The sequence below is a fragment of the Culex quinquefasciatus genome, chromosome 3 (assembly GCF_015732765.1).
Source record: "Culex quinquefasciatus strain JHB chromosome 3, VPISU_Cqui_1.0_pri_paternal, whole genome shotgun sequence".
In the NCBI taxonomy this organism is placed as follows: domain Eukaryota; kingdom Metazoa; phylum Arthropoda; class Insecta; order Diptera; family Culicidae; genus Culex; species Culex quinquefasciatus.
Window position 1 is genome coordinate 59,782,681 of NC_051863.1, and position 11,077 is coordinate 59,793,757.

Genomic DNA, 11,077 nt, shown 5'->3' on the forward strand with positions numbered 1-11,077 from the left:
AACTTTTTTTAAATACCAGATCTCAGATATTATGATAAAAATTATGTACGGATCTACCATGCAACATTTTGTTTGACAGGTTAGCAAAAGATATTTCCGATAAGTAATTTATTTAGAAGTTTCCACAAACTTTTCGAAAATTGTGAGTTATGAATCTTTATATATGGAACATCCCTAGTAACATTTTTAAACTTACAGGTTTTATCATGGTTCTGAAAACCCTCATACGGCCTAAATAGGCTTTTATGGCCTACTTAAACCCTAAAATGTTACTAGGGATGTTACAGTTTTGGCTCAATATATAATTGTGAAAAATTCACCAATCACCTAAAAGTATCAAATAACGTTTTTCGCATATTTAACTGATCTGAAAAGCCTATTTGTGTTATGTAAAATTTTAACCATTTTTAAGTTCATTTTTTTGCAAAAAAAAAACATTTTTCAAAAAATGATCACTCCATTATCGGACGATAACTTATTTTTGATACCTTTCTTAAATCGACTTAATTCAACCATATCATGTTTTATTTATTACTCTACTGCAAAAAATTTTAATTTGGATTTTTTTTATTTTTCCCGTGTTCAGGAGGTAATTTTGAGCAACTTTTGTTCTTTAAAAAACTTTACTTCTCTTGTTTCATATTTTTCTTGTTTTATTTTTAGTATTTTAATTTGCATTTATCTTGTTTAGTTTAAGTTTGTTTTTGGTAGTATTTGGCCTTTTCTACCACCTCTAATTTTTTCACGTTTTTACAGTCACTTTTTCAATTTTTTGCTTGATGTTCACATTTTCTGCTATAGAATGGCTTCATTATTATTTAAATTGTTAACAAATGCGTAGAGACATAGTCTGGGACACTACATAAATTAATGCATACTTCTTTATACTGTAACTATAGGAAATGTTAGTAAAAACACATCCAAAGTTGAACCCTAAAAAAATGTGGGTTTAGGATGTACAGGGTTAACTCAAAATTGTTCACAGAATACCGTATTTTTTCGAGAGTACTAAAATTTTCAAAATTTGCAATATGGGTATCAAACAAAGTAAAACTGTGTATGCTTTTTATTTTTTTATAGATTTTTTGAAAAATAAGAAAAAATAACAAAATACAATATTTTTTCGAAAATACCCAAAATTTTAAAAATGTACGATATGGGTACCAATCGAAGCAAAATGTTGTGTGCGTTTTCACTTTATTAGAGTTTTTTTGTTTAGTACTAAAATTTTCACAAAATACCTTATTTTTACGAAAGTTCTCAAATTATCAGAATTTACAATATGAGTATCAAACTAAGCGAAATTTTGAATACTTTTCACTTTATTAGAGTTTGCATTGCTGAAAACTAAAATTTGCACAAAATGCCGTATATTTTCGACAAAAATTTAAATTTTCAAAATTTGCAATATGGATATCAAACGAAATTTAAATTGCATTTTCAAATTATTAGAGACTTTTTCGGGAAATACAAAAAAAAGAAATTTAAATGAAGCAAAATTAAGCATGCTTTTTCAATTCTTTAAGTTTTTTTTTAAATAATGAATTTTTCACAGAATACCAAATTTTTCGAAAATACTTTTGTTTTAATTTTTTTTTTAAATTTTAGTATTTAGGAAAAAATCCGGTATTTTGTGAATTTTTATTATATTTAACTCTCTTTTTTCCGTGTTCAGGATGTCATTTTGAGCAACTTTTGTTCTACATTACCTCTCTTGTTTTAAGTTTTACTTCTCTTCTTTTATGTTTTTCTTGTTTTATATCTAGTACTTCAATTTGCTTTTATCTTGTTTAGTTTATGTTTGTTAGTATTTGGCCCATTCTACCATAATTGCATTTTGACTATCTAATTTTTACATGTTTTTACAGTCACTTTTTCAATGTTTTGCTTTTTTCACATTTTCTGCAATAGAATGGCACCATTGTCAATAAAATTGTAAAACATGCATATTTCTTTTTACTTAAAATATAGAAAATGTTAGTAAAAACACAGCCAAAGTTGACCCATAATAAATTACATTTTTATTTTTTTTAAGCATTGCAAAAGTCATATTAAACAAGTCAAACCTTCAAACCTCAAATTTTCTAAAATTTCCAGATTTCTTCTTTCTTTAGATCGAAGCCTGTCTAGAGCCGCGTTGTAGAGGATTAATAATAAAGGAAATAAAGTATAGGTTTTTACAAAAAAATAAATGTTAAGTCGAATTTGTCAACAGCCTTTGGGAAGCCTTCAACTATACTTTTCCATGTGATTCGCACTACAAGTACACAGTTGATGCCGGAGCGTGGAAGCTTTTGAGCTTTTGTAGCTTTATTTTAGTACCGATATATGGATTCAACTGTTACAAGCCCGATCGTTCAGGTTTAGCCTTTTTTTAGATAATCCCAAACTCATTGTTTGATTTGACGGTAGAATTGAAACAAACAAAAAATAAACTAGTTGACTGCACATAAATCACACAATTTCAAATTTATTTTTTGGTCACTGAAAACGAATACGACCCCAAAAATCCTCCTAACCGTAGAACTGTAGAATGTTAAAAATAAGGAATTTAAATTTTTGGCGTGTAAGATGATTTCATAGGTACGCTAATATGCTCTGAAATCGACACCTTTTGAAATCAAATTGGAACACTTAGTGCCAACATAAAAAAACAACTTGAAAGACTATACATGTGATCTACAAATTAGTACGCACTGTTTTGATTTATGTAGAAGAATTTTAGCATTTCTCTGGATATGAAAGCCAAAGGTTAAATAAATCACTTTAGGGAGTTTGATGGATTGAACAATTATAATTTTACATGTTAATTACTAGAGATGTACGATAAATGTAATATTACACATTTATTTTTTAAACATTCCACTTTAGAGCTTCCGTTTTTCACAATTTTTTGCTGTGTGCCCACACTATTGGAATCAGATGTATCTAATTCGAAGATGTTTCAAAAGTGTTTATACTAAAACTCCATCGTATTTAATTGCACCCAATTCTGTAATCTCACCGTCCAGATAACTGTAAAAAACTCATCCAAACGCATGACTTTGCCGTTTTCGAATTGTTTTCATATTTAGCCTGATACGTAGCAGCATTTCCAGCGAAGAGAATTACTCGAATAGGGCCTCAGTTCCCCGCAGAATCTTTGCGGAGAAGACGTAGCAATGGCTTTCTTGCTAGTTTTAATTTCGGTGGCTATCGCTGTGACGATTGTTGTGTACCAAAAATTTGCCAATCTAGTTCAATATGGGTCAAAAATTGCCGGTCCTAAGGCGTATCCAATGGTGGGCAACGCGATACGATTTTTGAGTCTAACGCCAGCAGGATTCCTGGAGGAACTTCACGCGCTCAGCAAGGAGTGGGGGAAGTGCTTCCGGATCTGGTTGGGAGTTGATTTGTTGATTTTCCTGATGGATGCAAGAAAGGTGGAGACGATTTTGAGCAGTCAGAAGTTTTTGGACAAGTCGATCGAGTACGACTTCATTCGGCCGTGGCTGGGGGACGGACTGCTTACGAGCAGCGGCCGGAAGTGGCACTCGCGACGGAAGATCATTACGCCGACGTTTCACTTCAAGATCTTGGAGGAGTTTGTGGAGATTTTTGACCAGCAAAGTACGGTGTTTGTGGATCAGCTGAAGCTGATGGCCGCCAGTGGAGAACCGTTCGATGTGTATCCTCGGGTGACTCTTATGGCGCTGGATGTGATCTGTGGTGAGTTTTTTAAGGTAGAGTAATTTTGGGATGACTTGCAATTGGTTTGACTTGCAGAGTCCGCCATGGGAACGAAGGTCAACGCGCAGCTCAACGCTGATTCGGAATACGTCAGGGCAGTTAAAGCGTAAGTTTATGAGGTTTTGAAGACGTAATTATAATCACTTGGATTTTAAATAATTTCAGAATGACAAACATAGTGATTGTGCGAGCATTTAAAATTTTGGCGAGACTCGATTTCACCTTCAAATACACGCCGTATGCCAAGATTCAGAAACAGGCACTAGCAGTTCTTCACGGATACACCGACAATGTGATCCATAGTCGTCGAAAGGAGCTGGCGAAAACTCATAGCCAGAATGATTTCTCTGAGAATGACGTCGGCCAACGGAAGAAGGTAGCCTTTTTGGACATGTTGCTGCAAGCCACCACCGATGATCGTCCGCTAACCGACCTGGAGATTCGCGAGGAGGTCGATACGTTTATGTTCGAGGGGCACGATACGACCACGTCCGCCATGAGCTTCTTGCTGGGAGTCCTGGCGAAACATCCGGATGTTCAGAAGAAAGTGTACGACGAAGTGCGCAACGTGTTTGGAGACGACCCGAGCAAACCGGCAACACTGGCCATGCTGAACGAGCTCAACTACCTGGACATGGTGATCAAGGAAACGCTTCGGCTGTACCCGTCGGTTCCGATGTTTGGCCGGAAGATGATGGAGAATCATGATATCGGTAAGTTTTGGTACACTCAAACCCGATGGTTGGACACCAACTGTTCTTGAACGAACGAGGTCACTTTTTAGTTTGACACCCTCTTTACACAGAGATTACACTTACTATCAAACGTTTGTTTTGATAGTGTGCGAGAACGCTGTGTAAAAAGTGACAGTTGGTCGCTTTTTAGTTTGACTTTGACCAATCAACGGGGTAAAACTAAAAAAGTAACTAAATGATCTCCAAACTCAACGCTCTCAAACCTTTTACAGATGGAACGATCTTCCCGGCCGGATCGAACGTGATCGTCATGCCGTACATCATGGGTCGTGATCCGGACTACTTTGAGGATCCGCTGGAGTTCCGACCGGAGCGATTCGCCGTAGAAACCTCCGCTGAGAAGAGCAACCCCTATCGGTACGTTCCGTTCAGCGCCGGGCCCAGGAACTGCATCGGACAGAAGTTCGCCGTTGCAGAGATCAAGAGCCTGGTCAGCAAAACGCTGCGTCATTACGAGATTCTTCCAGATACTACGGAGGAACCGGAAAAGCTTTATTCAGAGGCGACTTTGAAGAATGAGAAAGGTGTCATATTGAGATTGAAGAAGCGTTCGTTTGGCATTTTTACCTCAAAATAAAAACAAAAAACTCAAGACAAAGCTAGAAGTCTTTATCTATCTTTCGCAGAGCGATTAAGAGCTCAAAATTTGGTCTATATTTTGTTGACGGAACCTGATAAGGAAGCCACCTCAGAAGTTTACGATTAACTTTTGGTTTAGTTCGCTGTCAAGGTTCAACGAAGAAAGAGTTGCTAGAACTTTGCTCTCAAAGTTTCCTCAATGGCTATCTGGCTGGTGTCAATTTTGGCCATTGTGTTTGCCGTTGGGGTACATTTGTACCAAAAGTTTGCCAACTTGGTTCATTATGGGTCCAAAATTACCGGTCCAAAGGCATACCCGGTCGTTGGAAATGCACCGAGATTTTTCAGCATGACGCCAGCTGGTATGTGCTAGTGATTGATTTTTTTTTAAAGAAGAAGTCATTTTAACGAAGGTTATGGTCTTAGAATTTCTGCAGGAAGTTCACCGGTTGAGTAAGGAATGGGGAAAGTGCTTCCGAATTTGGCTGGGTCCCGATTTGCTGATTGTGGTGACGGATGCGAAGAAGGTTGAGGTAAATTAAGTGTTTGATAGTTTGGTGTGACAGAATAATCTCTTGACGCCGCTTGAGACACAAACAAACATACGATTGAGTCTTCTTTCACCCACAGACGGTTCTGGGCAGCCAAAAGTACCTGGACAAGTCGACCGAGTACGACTTTATTCGACCCTGGCTGGGCGATGGACTACTCACAAGCAGTGGTCGGAAGTGGCACTCGCGGCGGAAGATCATTACACCGACGTTTCACTTTAAGATCTTGGAGCAGTTTGTGGAGATTTTTGACCAGCAAAGTACGGTGTTTGTGGACCAGCTGAAGCCGATGGCCGCCAGTGGAGAACCGTTCGATGTGTATCCTCGGGTAACCCTTTGCGCCCTGGATGTGATTTGTGGTGAGTTTGATATCGTTAGGATGAATATCGGGATAGAGCTTTATGACGTTTCGCGTACACACACTAGCGCACCATTTGATTTTGCTGGCCGGACAAAATTTAACCTCAATCTTTATCGTGTACGTACACGCAATACATGCGCACGTAGATAACTCTATAGGTTAAGATTTGGTTTGTCTTGCAGAGTCCGCCATGGGAACAAAGGTCAACGCACAGCTCAACGCAGATTCGGAATACGTCAGGGCGGTTAAAGCGTAAGTTTTAGTAATTTTAAAAATGGACCATAATGTAAAGACAAGCGCATGATTTCAGGATGTCAAACGTTGCATTTCAACGAACCTACAAAATACTTGCAAGACTTGAACTAACCTTCAAGTACACATCTTACGCTCAGATTCAAGAAAAGGCACTAGCAGTTCTTCACGGATACACTGACAGTGTGGTAAAAAATCGTAGAAAGGAGCTTACGAAAAGTAATGGCGATCACAATCAAAATAACGTCAACGACAACGACGTCGGCCAACGGAAGAAGGTAGCCTTTTTGGACATGTTGCTGCAGGCCACCACCACTGATGGCCAACCTCTAACCGACCTGGAGATTCGCGAGGAGGTCGATACGTTCATGTTCGAGGGACACGATACGACCACGTCCGCCATGAGCTTCTTGCTGGGAGTCCTGGCGAAACATCCGGAAGTTCAGAAGAAAGTGTACGACGAAGTGCGCAACGTGTTTGGAGACGACCCGAGCAAACCGGCAACACTGGCCATGTTGAACGAGCTCAACTACCTGGACATGGTGATCAAGGAAACGCTTCGTCTGTACCCGTCGGTTCCGATTTTTGGCCGAAAAATGCTGGAGAATCACGACATCGGTAAGTTCTGGCAGCGCAACGCAGTCTTGCTCGTCAAACTCAATGCTCCCAAACCTCTCCCAGATGGAACGATCTTCCCAGCCGGATCGAACGTGATCGTCATGCCGTACATCATGGGTCGTGATCCGGACTACTTTGAGGATCCGCTGGAGTTCCGACCGGAGCGATTCGCCGTAGAAACCTCCGCTGAGAAGAGCAACCCCTATCGGTACGTTCCGTTCAGCGCCGGGCCGAGGAACTGCATCGGACAAAAGTTCGCCGTGGCCGAGATCAAAAGCCTGGTCAGCAAGACGCTGCGTCATTACGAGATTCTTCCGGATACGTTGGCTCCGCCGGAAAAGTTGCTGGTGGAGTTGATTTTACGAGCTGAGAATGGAGTTACGTTGCGGTTGAAGAAACGAAATTGATATTTTTTTTCAAATAAATATGGTTTAAAAAATCGCACTCAAACTGTAGGTAACGCCCACCCACACATAGAACCATAGTTCAGTAACGCATACCCAGCCAGTCTGTTCTCGAAGCCAGCGAAGGCGCCTCAACGGTTGATAATGAATAAGCGATAGCACCAGATGCGCCAGTCTACGTGAGTGTTGAGAAGGGTAAGTCCTGAGGTGAGAATGTGATTGATCAGGTGCAGTTACAGGTAGGTACAGCAGCATTGAACTTGGGCGTGTTTGCGCGGCTTATTAGCGCTGTAGTTCGCGCTACGGAGCGATACATTTAGCGAATGTGAAATATGTGTACCGTTTGTTTTGGTTGTTGCAGGTCAATGATTGTTTAATGCTCGTAAACGTTTGCGTTTGTGTAATACATTATTTTTGCGTTTGACAATGTTCTAGTGTGACTGTGATCTTTAAAAGGTAATTTGATTTAGTTATGAACTAATATTTTTTTTCTTTTGAAATAAACAAAAACTAACCACGGTTCTTGGCATTGACCTACCCACACCTACGTCAAATATTATTGCCTCAATGATATTAATTCTCAAATCTTGACTAGCTTTCAATTTTGTTATGATAATAACTTTTAAAAGAAGCAAGCGATGCCTTCAACATGCTGTTTACATGCTAAGTATTTGAATTTCCTAGAACAGGAATTTTTGTATCCTGGGAGTACTCAGAATCATCAAGGACTGCAGTTTTCAGATAGCATCAACGCTTTGGAAATTTTTGTGGATTTGATACTGTAGTCACTGAGCCAGGTAAATACCCCGGATTGAGAATAAAACAAATCACTGGCGGCTAATAATCATATTTATTGCCGCCACCACTCGCGTGCCCGACCGCGTTACACACTGATTGTCACCAACTCACTCTTCTCATCTCTAGACGTCAACCATAGTTGATCTGTCAGCCAGTGTTGACCAGGGTTCGATTCCTACATCCCTCTCTTCCTTGAAAATGATAGATACTTCACAATTGATAATTTAACAGTTTAGCAAACTAGATTGTCCTCATAATTGCCCTGATCTGAACACACGAGTGGATTTCTTTTTAATCTAGTATTTGTTGATAACAATAGTATTATAATCTTATATCTTTTGATGAGTCAAACGAGCATTTATGTTTACAGTATAATCTCTTGTCACGTCCTTTGAACTTTGAACTAAGCCATTTCACTCAATGAAGTTTTGTCCTTTCTTAGCTGTTCAATTTAATTGTTGCTCCGTCACATTTATTAATCTTGTAATTGTAAATCCATAATTCACTACAGTTAATCGCTATCCAATCGATCCAGTACTACCTCCTCCTTCACTTAAAACAATTTAATTTAAAGTTAATAGAATGCTAAGCGTTTCCCTATTTTCCTATAATTTGAGCAAATTTACTCAATAAATTAATGAGTCTAAAATCTTATACGCAGCATTTTCCAGATAGTATTTTTTTTTATAGATTCCAATGCAAATAATATTAGATTTTATAAGACACTTGTTTCAGCCTCTTTCTAAAAAATGACTTGTTTTTTTTGTTCCCTTTGTTTTGAGTCCGGTAGATTTGAATGAATAAAGATAATCCTCAACTATCGTTTCACAATTCTATATCATAAAACAATAACAGTCGCTCAAATAAGTTATTTGCCGAAACAAGCTGGAGCAGTTCTTTGCGCTGCAAGAGCTGATGGGAAAATACCTAAGCCCTGCAGTTAAAGTCTTAGCCTTCATTAACTAACTGACAAATTTTCTGTGATATAAACTTAAGCTTTCCTATCCTTTTTCTTCTCCCCTAGCAAAAGTAGCAGTTGTTTTAAACAGTTTTATCTGCTCTCGCTTAACATTCCAACGCCCAAGGCTACAAAAAAGTCGGAACGGTAACTTCAACTCAATGGTTCTCGGGCATAACTCAACCAATCAAGATGATTCTTCTTTCCAGTGATTTGTTAGGATGTCTAGATGATTCTAGACCTTTGCAGAACTTAATTTGATCAAATCTTTAATTTTTGCGATCAAAAACATCGTTCCAACTTTTTTTTTTCGCGTGTAAAAAAAATTCGCCGAAAATTCCGCAGAGGCTGTTGTTTTAAAAAAAGTTGGAACGATGTTTTCGGTCGCAGAAATTACAGATTTGTTCAAATCAAGTTCTGCAAAATTTTAGGATCATCTAGACATTCTTACAAATCACTGGGAACAAGAACCGTCCCGATTGGTTGAGTTATGCCCGAGAACGGGCGTGTTGAGGTTACCGTTCCAACTTTTTTGGGAGGCTTGGGCGTCCGTGTAAGTTGGACATGCGTTGGGCGTTCCAGTGTTAATTGATTGAAATTGCTGAACTTATTTCGTCCAATGATTGTATCTGAATTATTTTGTAGCTGTAAGTATCTCCAAAACTCTGCATTTTATAATTAGTTAGGCAAAATGTATTATGATAAGTGCAACTAATAAACATGAATTGAATATAAATTATTTCTCATTCATTGTCTTATGGAGTTACCCATTATTAACAATTTCACGGTGCCTATCAGTCAGAGCCCCCTGCATCAATACTCCTTCACACATTCCCCCGCATTTAATCAACCCCATAAAGCAGCGTCTCCAAAATGACTTACCACAACACCTAACTATTTGTACAATCAAATTAGGGGAAATATGCCCATTTTAATCACTCTAAGCCGTTCGACCAATTTTCATCACTTTTGCCGTTTTCCGCTATAAAATCAACATTTTCAGATGTATCAACAATGGAGAGTTGCTTGCTCACTTCTGTTTGAGCTATTTATTGCTTTGGAACCGTCAAAAACACTTTATGAAAGCTGTAATTCATGATCAAAGTGCTGATAGGCCGATAATAGAAATAGGCTGAGAAAGGGTATAGTTCCCCTATAACGGAATTGGGTCCGTCAACCTGACAATTCTGGAATACGAAGACAACTTCGCACCCCCAAACAGAACCCTATCTTGCAACCATCCTCCTTCAAATCTTAAGGTCATCCCTTAGTTCATCAGCAGTCTCCAGGTGAGCCGCCAGCCAACTCGGCTCCGGGCCGCACACACTCCGTCCAGGTCGGCACCCCGCCCGCCAGGCTCTCTTGCCATGCGCACGACCCAAAGGATCCGGTAAACCCAGGTGACTCTCTGAAAACCCGGTTTGCCGTTGAGCTGCACTAGCTCGTGGTTCATCCTTCTCCTCTGTGTGTTGTTCACGCGGAATTCGGCCTAACGCAGTAAGACCTCTCCGAACGAACTACGTGTGCTGGCAAAACCTCCTCCTCCTGTGACCTGTTGCTAATGAAACTCAGTAATAAAAAAAAGTATTATGTAGGTTTAATCACTGATTGTGTTATAGTATTTAAGAGCAGGTTAAAGTTTGGCTTTACAACTTCAACATTATTAGAACACAATATCTTGCCTCTTGTATACGTTTGATGAGTACCTAACTTTAACGAATTAAAACAACCAACAAAACAAACCTTCCACTTTACCGTTCCCAGATCTTTTATGGCCCCTATTTTAAGATTCTGCTCGCACCTAGAAGTCTGAAGGCTTGAATGGGAAGAGCACCCAAACCTCTTTTTACTCCTTCCACCCACGGATTCGATGTGACGACCTTTGGATTGCAAGTCCAGCCGCCGACCAGCGACTCTACCGGAGCAGGTTTGGTTTGGTGTTGTTTGTTCGTATATCAGGGAGACGACTTCTACGCCTGGAATTACTCTACGGCCTAACAACAACTAAGGGCGAAGACCAGCGTTTTTACTCTCCATCCGAATGGAAGTCAATAGAAGATGGGAAACGAACC

The 11,077-nt window shown here is 39.3% G+C and overlaps 1 protein-coding gene across 1 annotated transcript; it reads left to right on the forward strand.

Annotated features, from left to right (window-relative positions):
* The first annotated feature begins 3,087 nt into the window (after window positions 1–3,087).
* On the forward strand, window positions 3,088–7,289 carry LOC6042285. Its single transcript, XM_001851370.2, has 10 exons — window positions 3,088–3,708; window positions 3,766–3,835; window positions 3,895–4,442; window positions 4,697–5,059; window positions 5,255–5,425; window positions 5,490–5,596; window positions 5,694–5,973; window positions 6,158–6,227; window positions 6,286–6,845; window positions 6,909–7,289. Exons 1-10 carry the CDS (start codon window positions 3,162–3,164, stop codon window positions 7,250–7,252), a joined length of 3,060 nt encoding a protein of 1,019 aa, XP_001851422.2. The 5' UTR covers window positions 3,088–3,161; the 3' UTR covers window positions 7,253–7,289.
* Window positions 7,290–11,077: the final 3,788 nt, after the last annotated feature.

Coding starts and splice junctions, on each gene's coding strand:
- LOC6042285 (XM_001851370.2), top strand. CDS start 3,162: ATGGCTTTCTTGCTAGTTTTAATTTCGGTGGCTATCGCTGTGACGATT. Junction 4,443..4,696: donor GATGGAGAATCATGATATCG/GTAAGTTTTGGT, acceptor AACCTTTTACAG/ATGGAACGATCTTCCCGGCC. Junction 6,228..6,285: donor TACGTCAGGGCGGTTAAAGC/GTAAGTTTTAGT, acceptor GCATGATTTCAG/GATGTCAAACGTTGCATTTC.